General features: G+C 47.3%; 1 protein-coding gene across 4 annotated transcripts in view; it reads left to right on the top strand.

Moving 5' to 3' along the window:
* The window catches only part of kiz (kizuna centrosomal protein), a 433449-nt gene that overhangs the window by 112896 nt on the left and 292990 nt on the right, over positions 1-27563 (top strand). For all 4 annotated transcript variants that reach the window (XR_015077557.1, XM_085981766.1, XM_085981765.1 and 1 more), the window contains exon 6: positions 20010-20370. Coding sequence is in view for 3 of the 4 variants with exons in the window: in XM_085981766.1 (XP_085837892.1) it covers positions 20010-20370 (361 nt within the window). In the remaining variant the exon portion in view is untranslated. The remainder of the gene's footprint in view (positions 1-20009; positions 20371-27563) is intronic.

Here is a 27563-nt window from a genome sequence, read left to right as displayed (position 1 = left end):
TGCTTTGGTCAGACCCCATCTGATGTACAGTAAACTCTTTATTATCCGGCACCGACGGGACCGGCGTGGTGCATGTTTATCAAAAAGTCCGGATTACAGAGAGGTATAGTTAAAAGGTACGAGAGCTCCGTACACAGCAACAAATCCAGGCTTCCCTGTTGCTTAGCAACATGTGCAGGAACTCCGGCCACAGACATAGCGTCCCTGTTGCTTAGCAACAAGTGCAGGAACCCCAGTTACACAGCCACAGATCCAGGAACTGCCACTAATATGAAGTAAAACTTACCTGAACCTACTCCTGAATTTTGCCGGTTAACAGAGATTTCTGGTTATTTAGGTGCCGGTAAATCGAGAGTTTCCTGTACTGTGTTCTGCTTTGGGCACCACAACTAGGAAACATATATTGCCTTGGAGATTCACCAGAATGCTACCGGGGCTTAAAGGGTTAAATTATTAGGCATATAAATAGTAAATGGATAGTAAGTGGGGGGTGGGGCTGATTAGTGACCAAAAAGGAGACCTACGCATGAAGGCAGAGGGTGTGGCTGAGGTACTAAATGAATACTTTGCATCTGTCTTCACCAAAAAAGAGGATGCTGCCATAGACATAGTGAAGGAGGAGATAGAGGCGATACTGGATGGGATAAGAATTGATAAAGACGAGGTACTAGAAGTAGATAATTCACCAGGACCGGATGGGATGCATCCTAGGATGCTGAGGGAAGTGAAGGAAGAAATTGCGGAGGTACTGGCCGTAATTTTCCAATCCTCATTAGAAACGGGGGTGGCGCCAGAGGACTGGAGAATTGCAAATGTTACACGCTTGTTCAAAAAAGGGTGTAAAGATAAACCCAGCAACTACAGGCCGGTCAGTTTAACCTCGGTAGTGGGGAAGCTTTTAGAAACAATAACCAGGGACAAAATTAACAGGACAAGTGTGGATTAATCAAGGAAAGCCAGCACGGATTTGTAAAAGGCAAATCGTGTTTAACCAACTTGATCGAGTTTTTTGATGAGGTAACAGAGAGGGTTGATGAGGGCAATTCGGTTGACGTGGTGTACAGTACATGGACTTCCATCTTCAGCTGTTTCATCAATGACCTTCCCTCCACCATAAGGTCAGAAGTGGGGATGTTCGCTGATGATTGCACACTGTTCAGCACCATTCGAGACTCATCAGATACTGACGCAGTCCGTGTCCATATGCAGCAAGACCTGGACAACATTCAGACTTGGGCTGACAAGTGGCAAGTAACATTCGCTCCACACAAGTGCCAGGCAATGACCATCTCCAACAAGCAAGACTCTAACCATCTCCCCTTGACATTCAATGGCATTACCATCGCTGAATCCCCCACTATCAACATCCTGGGGGTTACCATTGATCAAAAACTGAACTGGACCAGCCATATAAATACTGTGGCTACAAGAGCAGGCCAGAGGCTGGGAATTCTGCGGCGAGTGTCTCACCTCCTGACTCCCCAAAGCCTTTCCACCATCTACAAGGCACAAGTCAGGAGTGTGATGGAATACTCTCCACTTGCCTGGATGAGTGCAGCTTCAACAACACTCAAGAAGCTCGACACCATTCAGGATAAAGCAGCCCGCTTGATTGGCACTCCATCCACCACCTTCAACATTCACTCCCTCCACCACCGGCGCACTGTGGCTGCAGTGTGTACCATCTACAAGATGCACTGCAGCAACTCGCCAAAGCTCCTTCAACAGCACCTTCCAAACCTGCAACCTCTACCACTTAGAAGGACAAGGGCAGCAGACGCATGGGAACATCACCACCTACAAGTTCCCCTCCAAGCCACACACCATCCTGACTTGGACCTGTATCGCCGTTCCTTCACTGTCGCTGGGCCAAAATCCTGGAACTCCCTTCCTAACAGTATTGTGGGTGTACCTACACCATATGGACTGCAGCGGTTCAAGAAGGCGGCTCACCACCATCTTCTCAAGGGCAATTAGGGATGGGCACTAAATGCAGGCCTAGCCAGCGACGCCCACATCCCATCAATGAATTTTAGAAAAAGGTGTTCGACAAAGTGCCACATCATAGGCTTGCCAGCAAAGTTGAAGTCAATGGAATAAAAGAGACAGTGGCAGCATGGACATGAAATTGGCTAAGTGACAGGAAACAGAGAGTAGTGGTGAATGGTTGTTTTTCGGACTGGAAGAAGGTATACAGTGGTGTTCCCCAGGGGTCGGTACTAGGACCACTGCTTTTCTTGATATATATTAATGACTTGGATGTGGGTGTACAGGGCACAATTTCAAAATTTGCAGATGACACAAACTTGGAAGTACAGTGAACAGTGAGGAGGATAGTGATAGACTTCAAGAGGACATAGACAGGCTGGTGGAATGGGTGGATACATGGCAGACGAAATTTAATGCAGAAAATTGTGAAGTGATACATCACAAATGAGAGAAGATATAAACTAAAGGGTACAATCCTAAAGGGGGTGCATGAACAGAGACCTGGGGGTATATGTGCACAAATCGTTGAAGGTGGCAGGGCAGGTTGAGAAAGCAGTTAAAAAAGCTTACGGGATCCTGGGCTTCATGAATAGAGGTATTGAGTACAAAAGCGTGGAAATTATGATGAACCTGTAGAAAATACTGGTTCGGCCTCAACTGGAATATTGTGTCCAATTCTAGGCACTGCACTTTAGGAAGGATGTGAAGGTCTTGGAGAGGATGCAGAAAAGATTTACGAGAATGATTCCAGGGATGAGGGACTTCAGTTATGTGGATAGACTGGAGAAGCTGGGGTTGTTCTCCTTAGAGCAGAGAAGATTGAGAGGAGATTTGATAGAGGTGTTCAAAATCATGAGGGGTCTGGACAGAGTAGATAGAGAGAAACTGTTCCCATTGGCAGAAGGGTCGAGAACCAGAGGACACAGATTTAAGGTGATTGGCAAAAGAACCAAAGGCGACATAAGAATTTTTTTTTTACTCAGTGAGTGGTTAGGATCTGGAATGCACTGCCTGAAAGGGTGGTGGAGGCAGACTCAATCATGGCTTTCAAAAGGGAGTTGGATAAGTACCTGAAAGAAAAACATTTTCAGGGCTACGGGGAAAGGGCTGGGGAGTGGGACTAGCTGAGGTGCTCTTGCAGAGAGCCGGCATGGGCTCGATGGGCCGAATGGCCTTCTTCCGTGCTGTAACCATTCTATGATTCTATAAGGACAGGCTGCATAAACTTAGTTTAAATCCTTTTTAGTTTAGACGGTTGAGGGGTCATCTAATCGAGGTGATAAAAGGATTCAATAAGGTAGCTAGAAAAACGATTTCCTCTGCTGGGGAATCCATCACGAGGGGGTATAATCTCAATATTTTGAGGTAGGCCATTTAGGAGTGAAATCAGAAAGCATTTTTGACACACAAAGTAGTGGAAATCTGGAACTCTATCCCCCAAAAGGCTGTGGATGCTGGGTCAATTGAAATTTTCAAGACTGAAATCATTGGATTTTTGTTAGGTAAGGATATCAAGGAATATGGAGAAAGAGCGGGTAAATTGAGTTGAGGTACAGTGATCCAACAGAATGGTGGAACAGGATTGAGGGGCTGAATGGCCTATTGCTGTTCCTATTTCCCTACGGGATTATGACATTGAGAAGTCTGCAATTGGAGTACTGTGTACAGTTTGGGCCCCCCTTTATAGAAAGAATATTAGAGGCATGTAAAAGGTGCAACTCAAATGATATCAGGATGAGAGAATATTGTGATTAGAGATCTGATAAACTAGAGCTGTAGTCATTGGAGCAGAGTAGGTTAAGGGGATCTGATAGAAGTGTTGAAAAATGAAGCAAGGTTTGAGAGAATAAATAACAAAATATTATTTACATTGGTCAGTGAATTGGTAACACGGGGTCATAAATTTAGAAGCATAAAAGGGGAGGTTAGAAGTAATGTTTTCATGCAAAGGGTTGTTAGAACATGGAGTGCATTACCACAAGTGGCTATTAAAGCCGAGTCAATCATGACATTTAATCAGGAATTAGATAAACATTTGAAGATGAAAAATACTAAAGGATATGGAGAAAGAGCAGAGAAATAGGATTAGAGTAGATACCTCTGATGTGGCGCTTCGGACTGGCAAAAACATAATGGACATAATAGACCTCTTTGCTGAAATTTTTATGATTGTATAAGATGGCTCAGTACAATGCACAAATGCTAAATTGCCACTGATCTGGTGGCCATGTCTACCACTGTTTGGTGTTGTATACAAATGGCAGCTAGCATCATGACTGGGGTTGAATTGACCATGGGAGGTGTAACTGTTATTTTGTTAACTGTAGGAAAACTTTGTTTAGTCCACATTAAAAATTGGCCTCACTGGATTCCTTTTCAAGATATAGGGGTCAATTTTCTGGCAGCCGTCGGGCGGCTTTTCATGCGGCCGGGGGCCGAAAATCGCCGAAAAAGTGGGTCAGGACCCCCCCGCCTGATTCCCCACCCCGTCCGACTTTCGGACCGCCGTTTCTCCACGACCCACTTCAGTCCCGGCCACCGCTGGCGGGACTGGTCGTCGGCACACTAATGACCAATAATTACCTTGTTGAAGTAGATTTTCCGGGGCTGTTGCGACTTTGGGGCTTTCCCCACATCAAACACGCCTGTGGGGAACCCCGCTGATGAGACCTGGCGTGAAGCTTGCCGGCTTGCTTGCTGTCAGCTGCAGGTCAATCGGAGAAGCTGCGATTTAAAGGGACAGCACTTGTATGTTGAAGGACCTTGTTGCAGGTTTGGGGCTACTTCTTCAAGGCTTAGGCACAGCTGTGGAAGGTTGGAGCCTCACACACTTCTCCAATGTGATCTCCTGGGAAGCCCCTCTCGCCACCCTCATTCAGCGCTTCCTCAGCGGAGGCATCTATGAGAAGCATGGGACGCCTTTTTCTCCATCCCTTCTTGCCATTAGAGGATCTCCAGCAGCAGAGGCAGCAGCAGCAGAACCAGGAACAGCAGGATCAGCAACAGGAGCACCAGGCTGCTGCTCATTCACCTGAAGCTGCACAAGCCAGAAGGGGCCAGCGCTTGGAAGTGGCTTGAGAGCACCTTGCTGTGCTTTAGGGGGCCATGGGGACCCATATCTACACTGGCAGTCCTACTCAGAAGGACTTCCATGAAGATCTGGTTTCTCTGTTCAACAGATGGCTAACGCTCCTCCAGAGATGTCATTCTCTTATGAGCACTCACCATGTTTTCCGTACCCTGGCGAGTTATCTCCTCCATGGAGGTTGCCAACCTTTCCATGGTGATGTGTTCATGCACCAATGACTCCACAACGGCTCTGCTCATGTTCGCTATGGACTCCTCCATTCGCTCCACACTCGCAGCGACCCTGGAGACTCCTGCATCTGTGCATGGAGATCCATCACCTCTTCTCTTGCGGATGGACCCAGAGGCAGAGGGTCGACATGCAGCGCAGCTGAGCTGAGCTGGCAGAGTCCTGCGCCCTCTGAAGAGGACTCTCCACTGCTGTCCCTGTCTCCAGAATCTCCTGAGGCTCAATTGTGAGCTGTGAAACACCAGGTGACAACACTACTCTATGTCCCGAAGGTCCCCCCGAGGTGTGAGTGTCTGCGCTGGTGCTGGGTGCGCTTACTTCTGCTGACGCTGTGCCCTCAGAGGTTGGAGCTTCCTCTGAGGAGTCTGGCTGCACAGCCTCTTCCTCCTCCACAGTGAGGACGGGGGCTCTGGATGGTACTGTGGGGGAGTAAAGGAAGGAGTTAGAGATGTAATGCCAAGGTTCTTCTGGTGACTCCCAGCGAGTTGGCATCTGCTGACACCTGCACCCATGCAGCATTGGTCTCAGTGGGGGGCCTCTTCCTCCCTGACCTAGAGAAGAGGACCTTCCTGTGGGCCCTAACCCCATCCAATAATGCCTGCAGTGAAGCCTCGTCGAATTTGAAGGCAGCTCGGGGTCTGGCACTGGCCACAGCTGCTGCAGGCTCCTCTGCCATCCTGTATGGTTCGTTTGGAAGCCTTCAGAGGATGCAGTGCTTGCTGTGGACCTTGAAAGCACCACGAATGATGACATCATACTGTGGGGATTTCTGACTCGAATTGGACAATTAGCAAGGCTTCCCACAAGCTGGGAATTAATTGGCCACTTGAGGGAAAATTGCGTGGAGCTGGCTGACACTTTTTTATGTGTGTCAGAAACCCCACATTCGGGGAAACCCGACCATTTTCCACACAAGCCGAAAATCGGGGCCATAATCTTTTTTGTACTCATAAAGGTGAGGGATGTCAAAACTGGGGAACAGACATTTTTCATTTCAGGCATCTAGTGTCAGCATCAGGTCAAGTATAGCATAGGTCAATTATAGCACAAGCAGCTGTAAAGTATATCTCCTGCTACTTTGCCCCGGCCAACAATATGCTTTAACCCCAGCTCATAAAAGCAGTCCTTACTCACACCGGTGTTTCCACTTCCCACATTTGTGACCGTTCTGAGTGAGAATACCAAATTAGTGCCAAACTAGGGTCAGCTTTTTTTGCTGTGGCTGCCTGCTCACAAAAAACAGGCTTTGATGTCACAAACTCATATAAGACCCTTCCAGATGGTTGAGAAAAACATTTATCCTAGAATTCTAGGTAGTTTTCAAAACCACACTCCAAGAGTAAAAGGATGGTGTGCGTAATCCACTGCACATCCTGACCTGTGCAAATTGTAAATTCTGAAACACTCATGATTGTTTCCAACGTCACATTGAAACTTTAAATGTGCGCCATCTACAGTTCTGAACAAAATTGTCTATTGTGCGATTTCTCTTGATAATTAACAGAGTGGGTGGGGTAACAAACATAGGCCTAGAAATTGGGTATTAGAACTGGCGGAGCACTAATTTTATAGCCAGATGAAAGTTATCGCTGCCTGGCGAGATATTGGGTTGCATCGCCCCCAAAGGGGATTGAGGCGCTAATTCAGCCATTGCACGGTGCTCTTAAGGCGCAAAAGTTCAGGTGCTACTCAATACCGACGCGGACGGGCGCAGCGCAGGTGATCTCAATTACGGGAAACCACGAGACCTCCAGGCGCCGGCCGGCTCTTAAAGGGGTAGGTCAGTCAGCTTGAGCTTCAACACCCAATGCCCTGTAGGCCTCAGATTCGGCGCTCGCCCTTGTCTGGCGGTACAAACCTGTTCAGCATGGAGAAGGTTAGACAGAGAGCAGAGCGCTTCAGCACCGAGGCTCTGGACCACTTGGTGGCTGCAGTTGAACGCCGTCGAGAGGTCCTGTATCCGGATAATGGCAAGAGGCCGAATCAGAAGGCTTACCGACGATCTTGGAGGGAGGTTGCTGTGAGGGTCAACTCCAGCAGCATGGCGACCAGGACCCCTGTTCAGTGCAGGAAGAAATTCAACGACCTCACACGGATCGTTAGGGTGAGTGATGGTTTAGCAATCTTCTGATTCCCTCCATCTGCAGCTGACTTCGGGCACCCTGCTGCAATGATGCCCCAATGGCCATCTGTCAGTATGCACCCATGGCCCTTTCTGGGCACACACATGGACAGATGTCTCAAGGCCTCATGTAAGGGCTCTTGCACCATGGGGGGCATGCGATGATCTCTCAAGGCATCATGTAAGGGCTCTTGCACCATGGGGGGCATGCGATGATCTCTCAAGGCATCATGTTACAGAACTTCCCCTTCTTTCCCCTGCAGTCCAAGCTGGCGATGATCCGGAAGGAGCAGCGTCGAACCGGTGGCAGACCTCCACAAGTGGTCACTCTGACGGATCTGGAGGAGAGAGTGCACCAGATACTTGGAGGACGTCTGTCTGGTCCTGTGACCACTGCATCTGCCGACCCCATTACCGACAGCGAGGGTAAGACTCTCACCTTTTCCACCTGTTGCCTTCCACTTGGTCCCCCCGCCAGCATGCATCCTCAGTGTGCAGCCATGTCAGAGCCTTGCCGCAATCTGGCATGCCTTTCAGCAAACCTGTCCTTTTGCTAAAGCCACTCTTCCACCTCCCACTTTCAGATGAAGCAGCACCAACTCAGGCTCAACGCGCTGAAGCTGCCAGTGCCAGTGCCACCGGAGGCGAGGACCAGGAGGAATCCGGACCAGCCGTTGCAGAATCCGGGGAGCTGACACATCTACAGACTGGGGATAGTAGTCCCCTGGAGGGGAGGGGGGGTGGCTCTGAGGATGAACCAGTTGCCGGACCAAGCGGCATGCAGCAACGCACGGGGGATAGGCAAGTTCGGCCACCATCTCCCCGGAGGGCAAGGCAGGTTGTGATGACTGCTGCACAAAGTGCAGATGAGGTGCGTCGCCTGGCTGAGATGAGCAAACAGGCCCGGGTCAGACACACGGAGCTGATGGCTGCAGTCGAGAAGATGCCTGAGTCCATAGATTCATTGGCTAAGAGTATGTTGGACTTCGGGGCAACAATGGAGAGGACTCTCCAGGGCTTTGGGGCAACAATGGACAGGACTCTGCAGGTGTTCGGGGCAACAATGGACAGATCTATCCAGGGCTTCGGGGCAACAATGGACAGGACTATCCAGGGCTTCGGCCCAACAATGGAGAGGACCGCCCACGGCTTTGAGTCGGCTATGGAAAGGACTGTTCAGGGCTTCGGACAATCCCTGGAAAGGTCTGTGCAGGGCTTGTCCGAGGCAGTGGAGCGGTCGGCACCTGGCTTGTCTGAAGCAATGGGAAGAACTGTCCAGGCCTTCTCCGAAGCACTGGCACCTGGCACACAGGTCCTCACTGTTGCCACACAGTCACTTGCTGGGCTCCTCCACAGCCAGATTGACGCAACGCGATCTCTCACTGTAGCCATCCTCTCTGCATCAGTTAGGATCACCCCGGGCCCTTCCAGTCCCATACAAGGCCAGCAATCAGTGGAGCATGCGATTGTGGCGGATGAGCTGAGCCGCTCCCCTCAGATAGCCAGTGTGTCGTCCGACCATGGTGCAGGTGTCCTCTCTCAGCAGGAGACCACTGCACATGCCAGCGCTGGGACGCCTGCATTGCAGCTGCCACCACCTGCAGGCCACACTGCTTCCAGCCATGGTCACATCAAGCATCCTGCGTCCGCACCCTCCAAGCCCAGAGGTCGGCCAGGCCGTCCCTCAGGGGCTTCTGCGCTTCCAGACAGTCAGCAGGCGTCCCCCAGCCTTGAGGCCGCCACTGGGGTCCAATTACGTAGGAGCAGCAGGGAGGGAAGGGGCCGGGCGCGAAAGAGAAGTCGTTCTCCCTCAAGGGGCCAGTTGTAGAGGGAGGTGCTGAGACGTTTCTTTGTCCAAATTCAAGGACACCCTCACCTGTTGTTATATTTGCAGAAGGTTTGTTGAGTTTTGCGGCTTTGCCGAACAGTTCACAGTTATTTTGAAAGTTATGGTTTCTGTTGACATTACGTTGTTTAGCTGTAATGAAAAACTTTTGTGCCAATAAACAGAAGTTTCAATGTGGCATGGTGCATGTGACTACTTTCAGTGATGCTGGCATTCAGAGGCCCTCAAACATCCAAAGTGCGCATGAGTTAAGACTCTCATCATTCCGCCACAGGGGTCTCGACACGAGTCTAGATGAGCCTCTGACGTATGGCCCTTCCACTTTCAGCAGCCCTTCCATCTTCCTCCTCCTCCGCCTGCTCTTCCTCCTCCTCCTCCTCCTTTACTCCTCCTCATACTCCTCCTCCTCCGCCTGCTCTGCTGGTCGTTGAGGGACAGCTGGAATTGGCTGGGTGCGTCGATTCGCCAAGTTGTGGAGCATGCAGCAGACGACGATGATGTGTGCCACTTGCTGCGGCGAGTACTGCAGAGATCCCCCCGAATGTTCCAGACATTGGAAACGCTTTTTGACAACACCAATAGTGTGCTGTTTACTGTGCCTGGTCGCTTGATGGCCGCTGCTGATCAGCTCTTCTGCTGAGGTGTCGGCCACACGGAGTGTTGTCATCAGCCATGGCCAGAGAGGATAGCCCTTGTCCCCAGTAAGCCAGCCTCGTCTTCGAGGCAGCCCCTCAAAAAGGTTACAAACTGAGGTCAACCGCAGGATAAAGGCATTGTGGCTGCACCCTGGGAAATGCGCGGTGACTGCCATGATGATTTGGCGGTGGTCACAGACCAGCTGCATGTTGAGGGAGTGCAACCCCTTGCAGTTGCGGAAGTCCTAAGGATGATGGCATGGCGCCCTCAAAGCCACGTGTGTGCTGTCAGTTGACCCCTGCACCATGGGGAAGTCCGCAATAGAAGCGACACCCTGCGCGCCCTCCGCCTGCTTGTGCAGGGTCCGAGGGAAGGTCATGATTTGACGCCTTCGCCTATAAAGGGCTTCTGTAACTTGCCGGATGCAACAGTGGACTGCAACCTGAGCGACAGTCGCAATGTCCCCAATGGCTGACTGAAAGGATCCGTTAGCATAAAAATGGAGGCCATCAGTCAGTTTAGCCACCACGGACAGAGAGGTTCTGCAGCGTTCACGCGGCTGCAGATCCTGACCAAACAGGTGGCACAGATCAGTAACAATGTCCCTCCAGAATCAGAGCCTTCCCAAACACTGCTCCTCCGACATGTTAAGGCTTGTCACCTGCTGCCTAAAGACCCTCGCAGCTTCCCGTCGGATTGGCCGACCTCCATTGCCCCTCCTCCTTCTGGCCAATCCCGGCCCTCTCTCCCGCCGTCTCTCTGCCCCTTCACAGTGTTGGGCGATGAGGCCGTTGCCCTCCAAACAAACTCTCATTCCGATGCCAGTTGGTCAAAAGGCTTTTAGGTGTAGTGCTGCAAGTGCTTCGGACAGGGTTGAAGGTCCCAAGTACTGTAAAGCTAAATTCCCAGAACTCCGCTCCACATTAGCTTGCCAACTCTCTCTAGCAACGATCGCAATGAGCAGGCCAAGTGGCAGAAGATTCTGGACTAAAGCTGTCCCCTTTAAATAGCGCCCCCCTACTCCGAGAAGGGCCTGTTAGCCCTCCTTCGAACTGTCACTAATAGCGCTGGGCGCTAAGGCTCCGGGCGCCACCCAATATGCGCTCAGGCGATCCTAGAAGGCGTTGCACACTGAAATGACGTCATGAACTGCTTGCGCTCGCGGGCGCGCACAAACACTTAGCGCAGGCGCTAAATGTATAGTCAATATCTGAGTTGTCGCTATCTTCATAGCGTCCGCCCCAACATAGGGCTTCGCCCCAATTCTAGGTCTCTTTAGGCGCTCAGCGCCGGCGCTACCAACCCAATTTCTAGGCCTTAAAGTTCTAGCTATAGTAGCTTTACTGACAGTCATGTTGCATTTATATTACAGTGCTGCTGCTCAAGGCAGATGCAATTTAGGTGGCAGCACTGTAATATAAATGAGGCAGCCCTCTGTTCTCCAGTGGAATGGAATGACACCTTAGAAGGCTCACCAATAGTAAGTATAAACAGGATGCCTCCAGCAATGCTGCATGCAGTAATATTTTCTGGCCACAGATGGACTGTGCTCTCTGTCCATATATATAGGTCAGTACTGTAGTTTTTGCATTGTTGTCCTGTATGGACCATGGCCAATCATCAGGGAAAGTCTCTGGCTGTACAATTAAAGTCACAGTTCAAGATTTGTTTTAGTGTTGTTGCTTGTGGTGAAGTCTGCCCCAATGCATAAATGGGGGAAATAACAGCGCTGTGAACCAAAGAAAAATTGCTGAACTTGTCCAAGTAGAAGCAGTTCCACAATACAAATCAGCATATGTTGCTGAAATTTTAACAGCTGTTTATCTTTATTATCGAGTACTAGTGGATCTCCCATGTTGTTGCCCATGTTGAGTTAGAGCATATGTTGTGTTATGCCATATAATGTATAATATTTTATCAGGGCCACTGATTTACAGTGATCCAATAAGTCAAATCGCATTTTTATTTCCCAGGTATTCTGGGGTTGTGAGTGGTATTTTCAGGTTTGAGTTATGTTGTTATGTCTGTTTTTGTGGAGACTGGAAATTAGTGGTTTATTATGTTTGTATAGCTATGTAGTCAACTTTATCTCTACCTTTTTTTCAAAGCCAGGATAAACAGGAAGATGGTAGGTAACATGCTCAAGGTTGAAGATAGTTAGGAGGCAAATGGAGAGGGGAGGTTTGTGTGGTTTGGTTGTGTTGGGATTCCGGTCCTGTGGTCCGTGTCATGGGACGTAAGTAGAGCACAGGGGTGTTGAGTTTTGGGATTATTAAGGAGGAGGGTCCTTGGGTCTGGGAGTGGTGGGAAGAAGATTCCAGGGTTTGAGAGAACTGGGAGAGGTGTGTTGGGAATCAAAGTGGTGGGAGGGGAATGTTAAGAACATAAGAAATAGGAGCAGGAATAGTCCATTTGGCCCTTCGAGCCTGCTCCGCCATTCAACAAGATCATGGCTGATCTTCTACCTCAACTCCACCTTCCCGCACTATCCCCGTATCCCTTAATTCCCTTAGTTCCCAAAAATGTATCGACCTGTCTTGAATATACTCAACAACTGAGCATCCACAGCTCTCTGAGGCAGAGAATTCCAAAGATTGACAAACCTTTGAGTGAAGAAATTTCTCCTCATCTCAGTCCTAAATGGCCGACCCCTTATTCTGAGACTGTGACCCTGTGTTCTAGATTCCCCAGCCAGGGGAAACATTTTCCCAGCATTAACCCTGTCAAGCCCCTTAAGAATTTTATATGTTTCAATTAGATCTCCTCTCATTCTTCTAAATTCTAGGGAATATAAGCCTAGTCGACTCAGTATCTCCTCATAGGACAACCCCCTCATCCCAGGAACCAGTCTAGTGAACCTTCGTTGCACTCCCTCTAAGGCAAGTATGTCTTTTGTTAGGTAACAAGACTAGAACTGTACACCGTACTCCAGGTGTGGCCTCACCAATGCCCTGTATAATTGTAGTAAGACTTATTTACTCTTATACTCTAATCCCTTTGTAACAAAAGCTAACATACCATTTGCTTTCCTAATTGCTTGCTATACCTGCATGTTAACTTTCTGTGATTCATGTACAAGGACACCCAGGTCCCTCTGAATGCAAACATTTGCCAGTCTCTCACCATTCAAAAAATATCTTGCTTTTTTGTTTTACCTACCAAAGTGGATAACTTCACACTTCCCCACATTGTATTCCATTTGCCACGCTCTTGCCCACTCAGTCAACCTGTCTATATCTCTCTGCAGCCTCTTTGCGTCCTCCTCACAGATTACTTTCCCACCTAACTTTGTATCATCAGCAAACTTGGATACGTTACACTCAGTCCCTTCATCTAAATCATTAATATAGATTGTAAATAGCTGAGGCCCAAGCACTGATCCTTGCGGTATCTTGCTAGTTACTGCCTGCCAACCTGAAAACGTCCTGTTCATTCCTACTCTCTGTTTTCTGTCCATTAACCAATCCTCAATCCATGCTAATATATTACCCCCAATCCCATGAGTCCTAATTTTGTGTAATAACCTCTTGTGTGGTACCTTATCGAATGCTTTTCGAAAATCCAAATACACTACATCCACTGGTTCCTCCTTATACTAGTTACATCGTCAAAAAACTCTAACAGATTTGTCAAACATGATTTCCCTTTCATAAAACCATGTTGACTCTGCCCAATCCTATTATGATTTTCGAAGTGCCATGTTACCACGTCCCTAATAATAGATTCCAGCATTTTGCCCACCACTGATGTCAGGCTAACTGGCCTATCGTTTCCCGTTTTTTCTCTTCTTCCATTCTTAAATAGCGGGGTTATGTTTGCTACCTTCCAATCTTTGGCGACTGTTGTGGAATCTAGGGAATTCTGGAAGATTAATACCAAACCATCCACTATCTCTGCAGCTACCTCTTTTAAAACTCTAGGATGCAGGTCATCAGGTCCAGGGGATTTGTCGCCACTTAGTCCCATTAATTCCTCCAGTACTATGTCTCTACTTATACTGATTTCTTTAAGTTCCTCATTCTCTCTAGACCCTTGGTTCCCCATTATTTCCAGAATGTTTTTTGTGTCTTCTACCGTGAAGACAGATACAAAGTATTTGTTTAATGTCTCTGCCATTTCCTTAATGCCCACTCCTAGTGTTCCAGCACCGCAAAACTCTCCCACCACTGTCACACCCCAAGAATGTGAGAGTAAATTAGCAAGAGACAAAAAAAACAGATTGTAAACTTTTCTATAGGTAAATAAATAGGAAGAGATTAGTGAAAGTAATCATGGGCCCATTAGAAGCAGAGCCAGGAGAAATTTTAATGGGCAGTAAGGAAATGGCAGAGACATTAAACAAATAGTTTGGGCTCGATTTTAACTCGTGTGCGGGCTGTTGTCGTGTTATCCGAATTTCGTGTTTCCCACACGAATCTAAATGGATGTCGGAGATTGATGCAATTTTAACTCAATTGGCCAATTGATTTCCAGTGTGTGGGAAGCCTTTGCAAAGCGGTTTTTCATGACTGCAAGTCCCCTCCGTTGATGTCATTGCTGCTGCATTTAAGGTCCACAGCAAGCCTTGCTTCTTCTGCAGGCTTCCAAGCTTCCTCCATTTGGTGTCAGAGGGACCTGCAGGAAAGATGACAAGCGGGAGGGCAAGAGCAGCTCCTCGCTTTGACGAGGCGGCACTGCAGGCATTGGTGGATGGGGCTAGGGCCAACAGGGAGGTCCTGTTCCCTTCATCAGGGAGGAAGAGGCCTCCCACTCAGACCACGGCTGTGTGGATGCAGGTGGCTGAGGAGGTCAACTCCTTGGGAGTCACCCGCAGAACCTGGATACAGTGCAGGAAAAGATTTAATGACCTTCAGCGCACTGGAAAAGTGAGTATGAATTTCCCATCACCCTCAATCTGATCCCCATTGCCTTTCCTCACCAGCACTCAGCTTTAGCAATCTCTTCCTCCACACCCCACTTGACACTGACATCCATGCACCCTTACCCATTCTCTCTCTCTCTATGCTCACATTCACATAACTATTCCACCATGCAGCCCTCACACTCCCTATCACTCTGATGCTTTGAACACAACTGACAACACACAGGGAGGGCCCTTGGTATTGCAACCTCACTCCATCTTTGTCTCCTTCTAAGTATCTATGTTATGCAATCTCTGCACTCACTCCTTCATTCTCACTCAACCTCCACTTGTCTCCCTCATTGCAGGAAAAGAGAGCTCACAACAAGAGAGAGCGAGCCTGGACAGGAGGAGGGACAGCCTCAATAGCCCACCTGACTCCCTGGGAGGAGGCCGTCCTGGAACTCATGGGCATTGAGGATGATTCGCGCGTGGGGGACGGACAGACGGGTGCAACACAGCAAGCTGGTGACAGAAAAGTTTCCCATCTCTCTCTTTGATATTGCATGAGTCGCTGATAATGATTGTGAAGCTGTAACAGATGCACTTATGAGCATCTGCAAAAAGCTATGTGCATGTAGCCTTTGCATCACATCTCTGACTCTTTCCTTTACTCCCCCACAGGACCATCACAAGCATCTGTCCCCCCCAGCCAGGAAGAAGAGGCTGAGCAGCCAGACTCCTCAGAAGAAGGTGCAACCTCTCAGGGCGCAGCATCAGCAGAATTCAGCGCACCCAGCACCAGCGCAGACACTCACACCTCGGTGGGACCTTCGGGACACAGAGTAGTGATGTCACCTGGTGTATCACAGCTCACAAGTAAGCATCAGCAGATTGTGGAGACAGGGACAGCAGTGGAGAGTCCTAGTCGGAGGGCGCAGGACTCTGCCAGCTCAGCTCAGCAGCTTGTCGACCCTCTGCCTCTGGGTCCATCCATAAGATCAGAAGTGATGGAACTCCAGGCACAGATGCAGGAGTCTCTAGCAGGTTTTGTCTCTAGGGTCGCTGCGAGTGTGGAGCGAATGGAGGAGTCCATAGCAAACATGAGGCAGAGCCTGTGTGGAGTCATTGGCGCATGAAGGCTTCACCACAGAAAGGATGACTACCTCCGTGGAAACGACTGCTACCTCCATGGTAAGGCTGGCTACTGTACAGGAGAGGATGGCTACGGTAGAGGAGAGGAGGGCTATGGCCATGGAGGAGCTTAGTCGCCAGGGTATGGAAAACATGGTCATTGTTCAGAATAGAATGACATCTCTTGAGGAGCGATGGGCATCTATTGAACAGAGAAACCAGACCTTCATGGAAGTCCTTCTGAGTAGGACTGCCATTGCAAATAGGGGTCCCCATGGCCCCCCTGATGTGCAGCAAGGTGCTCTCCAGCCACTTGCAGGCGCAGAGGGGGAGCTGACCCATGAGAGGGAAGTTGGTGGCAGACCTCAAGGAAGTGGGGGTTCCTCTCCAAGCGCTCACACTTCCATGCCACTGCAGAGCCCTCGGTCAGAGCCCCACCAGAGTCTACACCCAAGTGAGATAGGCGTCTCAACCCCTGCACAGCTGCAGGAGCAGCAGACTGTTGACGAGCCCTCACAGGCTTGCCACCCCATAGGACGCCCGCCAAAGGTGTCGAGACAGGAGCAGAAGGAAAGTGAGCAAGGGGCCTCCACATCTGCTGAAGCCACAGTGGAAGCACTACGTAGGAGCACGCATAAGAGGAAAATTCTGCACAAATATTCACAAGGGTAGTCACTTGGGTGGAATTTTGTGTTTAGTGTAAAAATGCCATGACGTCGTAATTGTGCATAAAAATCTTGATGGCAAATGTTGCAGTTGTGGCATCTGTCATTTCGCTATTGGGACTTCCACAGTGAGGCCTTAGGAATACTTGCAACTGTCAGTATGGTGGTCAGAGTGCTAGGAATCCTCTGGTTCTTGAACATTGTCAATGCTCTGGTAAGAAGCTGCAAGGCAAAAGTGTTTGATTGACTAGGCTAAGCAAATCTGGCCAGGATGAGTGCGTTCCTTGCATCCCGGGCAGCAATGTTCTCGCGTAATGCTGCCGCTGGTTGATGGGCCTCTGCAGGATGTTCGTTTTCGTCCTCCTCCTCATGTGAGGAGGATATGTGAGGAGCCACTTGGTCCTCAGGAATCTGCAAGCCACGACGCTGTGCCATGTTGTGAAGTGCACAGCAAACCACGACGATTCTGGAGACCCTGGCTGCTGAGTACTGCAGGGCTCCACCTGATCTATCCAGGCATCTGAAGCGCATCTTCAGCAAACCGATGGTTTGTTTGATAATGGACTTGGTGGAAATGTGGCTGGAGTTGTAGCTCTCCTCAGCTTCGTTGGCTGGCCTCCTCAACGGCATCATTAGCCACGTCCTCAGGGGATAGCCCTTGTCTCCAAGTAGCCATCCATTAAGTTGGTCTGGAGGACTGAATAGCGGAGGCACACTAGACTGGCGCAGTATGAAGGAGTCATGGTAATTGCCAGGGTACATGGCACAAACATTCAAAATCTCCTTCTTGTGGTCACACACCAGCTGAACATTGAGGGAGTGGAAGCCCTTGCGGTTGACAAAAATACCTGGATGGCGATGGGGTGCCCCAAGGGCCACGTGTGCAGTCAACGATGCCCTGCACCCTTGGAAAGCCTGCCAGATGAACTAATCCAACCGCTCGCGCTGTGACACTTGCTCGATCCTTGGTGAAATGGAAGTGATTGTGCGCAAGGGCAAAGAGGGCATCGGTTACCTGCGTGATGCAAATATGTGTAGCCGCTTGGGAGATGCTGATCCCTGGAATGAGCCTGAGGCAAAAAAGTTGAGTGCGGTGGTGACTTTGACAGCCACTGGTAATGCTTGTCCATCTGGTCCTCTGGGCAGCAGGTCTTGCTGTAGCATTGCGCAGATGTCAGTCACTACCTCTCGTGAAAGTCGGAGCCGCCTTTGGCACTGCTGCTCAAACATGTTGAGATAGGAGACCCTGCGTCTGTAGAATAATTGCAAAATACTGCGGATGCTGGAAATCTGAAATAACAACAGAAAATGCTGGAAATACTCAGCAGGCCAGGCAGCATCCGTGGAGAGAGAAACTGTAGACCCTGTTTGGGGGGTATCTCCTGTGCTGACGGGCTGCCAGGCGCTGGCCCCTTCTGGCCTGTGCAGCCTCAGCCTGGCACTCCTGCTGCTGAAGCTGTTGCTGGTGCTGCTGTTATTCCTGATTCTGCTGCTGCCGCGGCTGGTGCTCGAGTTCCTCTAATGCCCAGATGGGAAGGAAATAAATGGCTCCCATGCTTCTGGTATATGCCTCCGTTGAGGATGCGCTGAGTGAAGGTGGCGAGAGGGGTTTCCCAGGAGGCCACACTGGAGATGGGTGTGAGGCTTCAAACTTCAACAGGTGTGGTTAAGCCTTGTAAAAGTTGCCCCAGACCTGAGACCACCAAGTCCTGCCACCTGCAAATGATGGCTGATCAAATCTCCTCTTTAATGGTTGACCTGCAGTTGATAGTCAGCAATCCAATAGTGCTCCCGCCAGGTTTCACATTCGTGATTCCCACCAGGCGTGTTTTATGTGGGAAAAGGGTTAAATTTGCAAGGGCCTGTTAAAATAGGATTATAGAGGCCATTTAGTAGTAATTAAGGGCCTTAAAGACCAGTCCCGCCTGTTGGATGCAGGACGGAGTCGGGACCATCAGACATGCCTGAATTAAAATAGCGCGGAGTTGGGAACCAGGCCGGGCGGCGGGGGGTCCCGCCTGTCAGTTTCTGCAATTTTAACCCCCCGCACGCCTCCAAGCCTGACTCCACGGCTCAATGAAAATCGAGCCCTTTTTTATCTGTCTTCACGGTACAAGACACAAAAAAAATTCCGGAAATAATGGGGAACCAAGTCTGGGAATATTGGGAGTGGATGTATTGGCAGTCTGGAAATGGTAGGAGGGTGGTTCTAGGATATAGGAGTGGGTGACCGGGTGATCTTGGGTTGTGAGAGCACGGAGATGGAGTTGGCTGGGTGTGGGAAAATTGGGGAGGGGTGATGCTGGAATGAGCATTATCGGAAAGGGAATCATGGGTTCTTGGATGATTGCAAGTGGGGTCACAGGGTCGAGGAACATTGGGAAGTTGATAGTGGGATTTGCAAGTAGCAGAGGATGTGCTGGTATCTGAGAGTATTGAAAATGGGGTGCTTCCCTGTTGGACTACCAGGAGAGTTGTGCTACAGTTGGAATCATTGGTTGGGGGATTCTGGGATCTGGGCAGATATGGTTGCAGGTTATGGGAGTATTGGGAAGAGGCAGCCAAGGGTCTCGGAGGACTGGGGAGAGCAGTTATCAGGTGCAGGAACATTGTAGGGTCTAGAACTATTGGGGACAGCTAGCATGTGGCAGTATTGGGAAGCGTGGGGTTGACAGTTATTTTGAGAGGTGAAGACTGGAGGAAAATGAAGAATGTAAGCCTTGATCATTTTGCCTCCATCGCTGACTTTTGTAATATGATTTCTGAGCTTTGAGTTGAGAACCCTCTGTTACTTGTTTGGAGTGGACAGTGCTGTTATATTGTATTTGCCTACTGTATGCACTTTAATCAAGAACTACAAGGCTCCCAGCTCAGTGTTGAGAAAGCCGTTTATGGTTAATCATCCCTGCTTCCGAGAAAGGCTGTATCGTTGTATTCTTAGCTGTGTCCCAGGATCCAGCTTTAAGTTCTTTGAATATCTTAGTTAAAAGCACGGAAAATACTTTAAAGAATTTAAAGCCAGTGCCCAGATCATGCTGGGAATATGGCAAACTTGCATTTGTGCAAGTATTGAGCAAGGAGGGGGAAACAGGATGGCTGAGCAGGATGGCAGGAGAGCAAAGAAGTGGCTAATGGGGAGGGAGGGGAAAATGATGAGAACTATAAGGCAGGAGACAGCATACAGGGGAAGGACTGTGTGTCAGAAGCAGGGCGAGACAACAGGAGTGAGTGGGAAGGAGGCACAGGCACTCATTCACTTGGAAAGGTAGCCAGTGTCTGAGTCCAGTGACTTGCGTGATTTTCACAGGTCTCAGGTGGGTACATAGCCTGCCTATTTTGGAGATGCAAAATGAGAGTTGGAAGGACTCAGTAAATAGGCAAGTTTAAGTGTGACAGTAAAGTGTTACAGGAAATGGTTAGAGATTGTTTACTGACAAATGACAATCTTTTTTCTTCTATAGTGTGCTCCCAGAATCAGGAAAAGGATGCAGAGGAGGTTCTGAGGTCAAGTCAGGATGTGCGGAGGCTGGCAGATGAAATGTACGATTCAGAAAGTAGCTGTGAAGAATTGCAGTTGAAGGAATCTTTTAAAGACCCATACAATCACATTCTACATCCTAAAACAGCTGTAAACGGTGCCCCTGCAAGGACCAGTGAGTCAGCCTTTACCAAAGATGAAAGCTCTGCTGTTTCCAAAAAAGAACACATTGTGTCTTTCTTAAATCAGCCAACAGTGTTAGATCAAAAAGGCCATGGCGGTTCTGCGGAAGGTGACCTTTATGGAGAAATATATGGGTCCACAGCACAATCTCAGAGAGATGAGTAAGTATTGTTGGTCTGTGGTATAACTAAATTAAGTTTATAATATATTTCTAAGTGATTTGGTTTTAAAATAATCCATTTGCACTTCTTAAGAAGTCACTTCAAGTAGTGGTGTTTTTATAAATATAGTTATCTGAGCAAGAAAGTGGGAGTAGGTGTTACTTGTACAGCAAACACCAGTGCAGCACTGATGGGTTGAATGGCCTGTTTTTGTGCTGTAACATTTTCTGGTTCAATGTGAAAGGTTGAAGGAAAATCAAGACACATATTACTTCGAGACACACTATACACAATAGTCAGATGTCAATTTTAGATTAAATAGATTAAAATTGGTTACCAGTATCACTGTTGAAATTGCTGCAGCAGTCTTGCTACAACTTTCATTAGGCGATGGAAGGACTGGCTTTCTCATTGGAAGCCCAGTGCCAGTTTTCTAAATATTCCTGTGCTCTCAGCGATCAGCAGAGTCAATTTCTCTCAAACATCTGTCCTTGTAACAGCTGCCTTATTACCCCACTAAATATATAGATATTAAAAAGTAATTCAGCACTAAATTGGCAATCTCACTTAGAGAGGCCACACGACTGGTTGGTGTAGGAAGCAGAAAATATATTGATGGAATCGGGGTTGATGCGTATTATTGGGGTAGCCTTCTAGATAGAATTTTACTCTGCATCTATCCATACTGTACCTGACCTGAGAGTGTTTGATTCTTGGTGCCCAAAACATGTTCCATTTCTTTGCCAATTTCATTTACCTTGAATAATACAAAATTCACAAAAGACAAAAAGTGTTTTTTTTTAACCCCAAAGTAAATTCCACTAAAATATTGCAGTTGCAAAAGCAAAACACAAGATAATGACTGGAATAAGGAGAAAACCATTGACGGGATTTACTGAAACCTGATTTTTATCTGCAACAAGAAAGATCTTTCCTTCTGCAGTGACATTAATGTCCCCATTATATTGCAAGTACTGGTTTGTCATGTCAGAGCAATACGAGCCGGCAGCATCCAAATGGTGGTCAAATGTTTAAAGTTAGTAAAGAGCTGAGTTTGTTCTTTGCCAACATTAAATAACTGCAAGGGAACATTTTAAAATTCACTTCACACCACTCTTAATAATCTAATTGGAATTTAATTTTTTGTTTAAAAAAAACATAATTTCCCCATGGAGTGACATTGCCAAATTTGTACTGAATTGGTTTTGGGGTGTAGATCTGTATCCACTAAGAACTGGGTTGAGTCTATCCCAATTTATTTTCATAAAAGACACTTCTAGCTGGCAGAGTAAATTGACAAGCATCCCATCAGTCTGTGCTAGATTCAAGCTCAGCTCCTCAATTTGGAAGGACATTGCGGCAACACACTGCACTACCCAGTCATTCTGACCAGTTACTTGTTAAATATGCCGCATCATTCCAAAAATTGTTTTGGAAGCAAACATCTGTATTGCTATTGTAAGTGGTGATGTTCCCACTATTTTGTATCCTAATTGATTAAAAAAGCTTACTTTGAGGAGCAGCCTGACAGATGCAATACTAGGTCACTGGGTCCTCTGAGAATCCTGACAAAATTGGTAGAGGGTGAGAAGTAAAAGAAGCATAACTAATTTACTTGTAGATGCTTATGGCTGGGTTGTGGATATTAATTAACAGGCACATTTAATTGACATATAATTATTTTTTGCTGATTCTCCAACATGATTGCGGTCATCTCACAAATCATTTTGCTTTAGCATCAGGTCTTGCAGAGATTAGCATGCCATCTGATGGCCTCTTTGATAAAAAATAAGGTATTGAAAGTATAAATGTGAACATCAGGTAAAGATGGAATTTGCCACAATTCCATCTTCACTTGATGTTCACACACACACATCTTTCAACGTAAGGGGGGTGATTTTCACTCAGAAGTCGGGAAGGAGGCGGGACTGCAACTTTTGGGGTTGTAGTCCCGCCTCCATCGAGATGCGGCCAATCCACGCGATTTTAACTTGATTGACCTTGTTGAGCCCACCCAGCGGGCTCAGCAGGCCAATTAAGGGCCACCCGGCAACAGGTGACGTCACAGACTGAAATTTCATCTGTCAAGATGTTTTGACAGATGAAATATCAGTGTTTCACAGCTGTTTGAAGCTGTCAAACACTGACAGTCTTACTTCTAACCTGAGTCCTTCTACGCAGACTCAGTTAGAAACCTCTCCGGCACAGAAAGCTGCAGGCTGTCACTTTTGACAGTTCGCAGCCGTTCTGCTTTCTGTGCCGGTTAGATGATGGACTCCCGAAACCTAGAGGAAGAAAGGCTAAAAAGGTAAGTACAGGTAATTTAAACTTCTTTACACACTTTAGACGCACCAAACACACTTACCTTTGCACTCATGCACCCATCACTCACCTGAACACCGACATCTCGACCCTTCCAAGTCCTTCAACCCGACAGCCCGATTCCTCTAACTTGCCGTGGTTTGAAGCCCACACTTCAAGCTTTAAAATAGGGATTAGGCTAAAAACTGCCTGTTAACTACCTGTTAACAGGCAGTTAATTGTCACCTAATCCCTTCCCGCTTCGGGTAGGCGGGTCCCAGTGCGGGGTGGGTACCCACCTCCTTTGAAAATTACATGGAGGCGAGTTGGGGGTGGGATGGTGTCGGGACCCCCGAATTCGGGATTTTAACCCCCCGCATGCCTCAAATCCCGACTCCACGGGTCAGTTAAAATTGAGGCCAAGGTGTTAGAAAGTGATCAGGGATGTAAAACCTGGCTGAATTTTTTATTCCATCTTCCCTTTCCTACTCCAAAATTGTAGTGCTCCTATTGCTACTGTGACTAAAATCAGCTAATTCAGAAATCGAGCAGGGACCAGAACTAAGGCCTTGTTGGTCTGAATGGCTTGATACCTCACCAGTTGGAGCATTTATCCACTGAATCATTGGGGAGATTATTTGTATTTGCAAAAATAGGAAGAGTGTAATTTTTTTGAAAACATGAAATGACCTGCAGTTCTCAATTAGTTACTGAATGTTGCAGGTATAATAACGTGACAGTTCAGAATATGCAAAGGATATGTGCTGCACAGCAGTGAAATGTAATAAATATCTGTACAAGTGAGGCCGACTGGAGAAGTCATCAGCGGATTATGGTCAGTCCCAGGAGAGATTTATCACTTCTAGTTCCCAGCTGTAACTTTCCTTATTTATAATACTCCTGTTTGTTTCACCATTCAAAAAGAATATTTATAATGAGCTGGAAAAATATTAATTAAAACTGTCTGACTTAGATATGAGTTGGATTTCGGTGGGGGGGCAATGGGCAAATCTTCTGCCGTGCTCCTCCTAAATCAAGGGAAGTGTCTGGGCTAGTTTTCCAACTAACCCAGGAAATTCCTCCCATTACACTCTTATAAGAACTTGGAAGTTCACACAGCTGCAAGCTGGCCTGAGTCCTATTCAGGGACTTCTGAAGGTCTCAAGATTGCTTTCCCCAAGAGGCCCATTTGCTAGGAGCAGAAGACTAAGAAGCAGAGTTCCTCATTGAGCCCTTTCCAGCTTTCCTCTTCACTGTCGGAGTGCGATGGTGTCTCTTCAACATTCCAATTGACGGTTTTGAGCCCGTGCCACTGAAGTGTCCTTGCAGACATGTTGCACCTACCCTGGTCAAGCAAATGATTCCGTATCCTCAATCTTGGGCAGGATCTACATCTTCAGGCATGGGCAGACCGGGGGTTTCACTTTGCCGAACTTGTGCCACAGGGATAAGTAGAACACTTTGGCCAATAGACAGCTTGAATAGGTAGCTATATTGTGTGGTAAGGTTATATTCAAAGCACACATTTGGTAGCCCATTTTCCTCTGAAACGCAAGTGTCTTGCACGTGGAAGGACATACATATGATGCATGACACAGCACATAGTAGCCATTGTATACACAATTGCAGTCCAGGTTTGCAGACGCTGGCTTTGAATTGCTGTAGTCATACTTTGTAGTGCTGAAGTGTGCATTCCCCTAAGTTGTACAGTAACAGAAGGGTGAGCTTCACCTTGGGAGAAAAACTTTCAGAAAACAAAAACGCTTGAAATTTCCTTAACCCCCCCCCCCCCCCCAGCCACTCTTGTTCCCTTGTGTCACTTCCACTGACTTACCCCTCATTCCACAGATTGAGCTCAGCAATGCCAATGTTGATTTAAGCTACTGTACCTCAATTGTAGTAAAACAGATCAAATAGTTTGTAGCTGTTGTGTTTCAAGTACTGGTTATTTAAATGATAAAAATACACACAGACTTAATGTGTGACAGTGAAGTCAAATCAGTGACTTATAAATCTAAGATAAACAAATTCCTGATGTAAACAAATCTTAAGAGGTCAAAATAGTTTGTAGCTACCATGTTTTAAATATTGGTTATTTAAATGATAAAAAACCACACATACAAATCCAGTGACTTTCAAATCTGATATAAACCAACCTTTCACAAGTCAAAATTTTCCTCGTTTACTGGTATAGCCATTATTGAATTATTTAAGTTGGATTGGTAATAATTTAACTGTTCTACTGCACTACATATAAAATGATGGGATTCCACTGTTCATTGTAATATTGTTCTAAGAAAGAAATGTTGCAAGTCAGTTTGTTTGTTAAAATGTACGGAGAGTTAACGCCAAAATGTATGGAGTTGATGATGTCACTTCCAGCCTTGTGTAAATGATATGCTATATATCTTTAGTTAGACGTCGATGATTGTAAAAGTAAAATTAAAGCAGCCCTAATGTTCTCCGTTTTCCTCACAATTACTTGCTTCAAGCTGCTTCATTGTAGTCTGTCAAATGGTTCTGTAGGGCTTCAGACCCTAGTGCACCATGGCAACAGAATCTAAATATATCACTTGAAAGGTTCAATCTCCAGCATGTTTTTTTGTGTAACGGAGCCAGGGTTAGGCTTGATGCCAAGGACCAGAAATAATTTGATGACAATCCAACAATTAAACTAAATCTGAGAGATAGAGACAGACCAGGGGTGTAGTCCTAGCTCCATTTGAGAGACTAACAATACTGCAGGCTTGATGCACACAACACATTCAGTTTGTTAAAGGTCTCTTTGAAGAGCACTGACAAATAAAGAGTATAGAAAAGAGATGACTGTTTTGAGGCCCACGGTAAAGGAAGAAAGACCAAGCTTTTGCCCAAGCTTCTTCAGCAGCATTGAAGAGGACTTAGCACAGATGGATTGTCTACTGCAGAATGTAACAGATATAATTCAAGCTGTCAGCTTAATCAGGATGTTACCAGGAAGCAACCTGATGAAGAGAAGGGTCCCTTGTTTCCTGACCTCTAACCCTCAGCCCATTACAGATTGTCATAAATTCTGTTTTTTCTTTATATTGGTTTCTCTTTTTTTCTTGCTCTTGTTGCCATTCTGTTTTCATGCTGCTGTTTCATTTGTTACACACAATTGCCTCCAGTGTGGACCACCCAGATTTTACCATGGGGGGGAAGGATATGCTTTTAAAGATGAATGAGTGAAGTAGTCTGAGATATATTAGGATGATTTAGCATACTAGATATTTAGTGTTAAAAAGAATACATTAAACTTTGCTGGACCATTATGGGTATAGTCATTTATTTTTTTATCCATAAATGGACCTTTTACTACAACACGTTTAAAAATGAACGACAGTACCATATGTATGAAAATAGCAGTGACCATGTATTATGCATACCAGACATGATAGTCATAAAACAGACTGTTTAATAACTTTTTTTAATGCCATTTCTTCTAAACAATTTGGGACACTGAATGCTGTCAGTTTATTTTATGGGTACTTACACTTTTAAGAAAAGCGTCATGAAGACAAATGTGACTTCAGTACTTATGAATTCCTTAATGAATCTTTCATGTTTGGGAAATGGTCAGGCAATTGAAAATTACCCATGTAAATATCTTCAACATCACAGCTGTAGTTATGCAGACATAGTATTGTTCAATTAAAATGGAGCATGATTTCTAAACATGTACTTTACAGGCAAGGAACTAGCACTGCAATACCTTCCTCAATATAAAGGGATATACAGACACACATATTTATAATGTGCATTTTTGTAAAACAAAGCGAAAAATGGATGAGCTTTCATACATGCCGACCACCTGTGTTTAATTCAGGCAGTCATTGTTTTGTGGGCATGTGTGCATTTGCAAATCAATATCAGCACGGACCAGGCCCCTCCCCCAATGGCCACTCCTTATTCCTATCTGCTTGAGCTCCTGCTATGATTAACAGCACTGTACACTGGGCAGGAATTCCTGTCTGGTGTACAGCAGTATTTATCACAGTAGGAGTTTTGGAGCAAAGCATTAGGGGGGAAGGGGCAGTCTTGGTGGTGGAGAAGATGCGAGAAGCAAAGGCGGCAGCAGCAGTGGGGATTGAGAGAAAGAGGAGCCAGGAGGAACACTACTTGGGAAGGTGAAAGACAGCAGCATCTGGGAAGGAGGCAAAGAAGCTAGCCAGCAAATTGGAGGGGGAGAGAGAAGCCATGAGTACTTGTGGGGGAGGAAGGGAAAAGCCAGCAGCAGAAGCACTTGCGGTGGGGAGAGGGCGGGTGGGAAAAGCCAGCAGCAGAAGCACTTGCGGTGGGGAGAGGGCGGGTGGGAAAAGCCAGCAGCAGAAGCACTTGCGGTGGGGAGAGGGCGGGTGGGAAAAGCCAGCAGCAGAAGCACTTGCGGTGGGGAGAGGGCGGGTGGGAAAAGCCAGCAGCAGAAGCTCTTGCGGTGGGGAGAGGGCGGGTGGGAAAAGCCAGCAGCAGAAGCACTTGCGGTGGGGAGAGGGCGGGTGGGAAAAGCCAGCAGCAGAAGCACTTGCGGTGGGGAGAGGGCGGGTGGGAAAAGCCAACAGCAGCACATGGGGACGAGGGAGAATGGGAGAGAAATAGCAGCCAGCAGCTTCATTTGTTAGCAGAAGCCAGGAGCACCGTTTTGGGGGAGAGGAGGGGCTTAAAGAGGCTGGCAGCTCGCTTTGGCGTGGAGGAGAGCAGCTAGGAACAGTGTTTTGGGAGGTTGGGAGTTGTGCTTTGAGGGAGCTGAATCTGGTTGGTTGTTGAAAAACCAAATCTTTTTGTATTTTATTCAAAAAAAAATCTATCAATTGTAAAGTATAAAAATGTTTTAAAGTTTAATCAGGATGCATCATTTGTAATGTGAAAATTCTTAA

This window comes from Somniosus microcephalus, chromosome 3 (assembly GCF_052327205.1).
Source record: "Somniosus microcephalus isolate GS21.2 chromosome 3, FLI_Smic_1.0, whole genome shotgun sequence".
Taxonomy (NCBI): Eukaryota; Metazoa; Chordata; class Chondrichthyes; order Squaliformes; family Somniosidae; genus Somniosus; species Somniosus microcephalus.
This window is presented reverse-complemented; position numbering and strand designations above follow the sequence as displayed.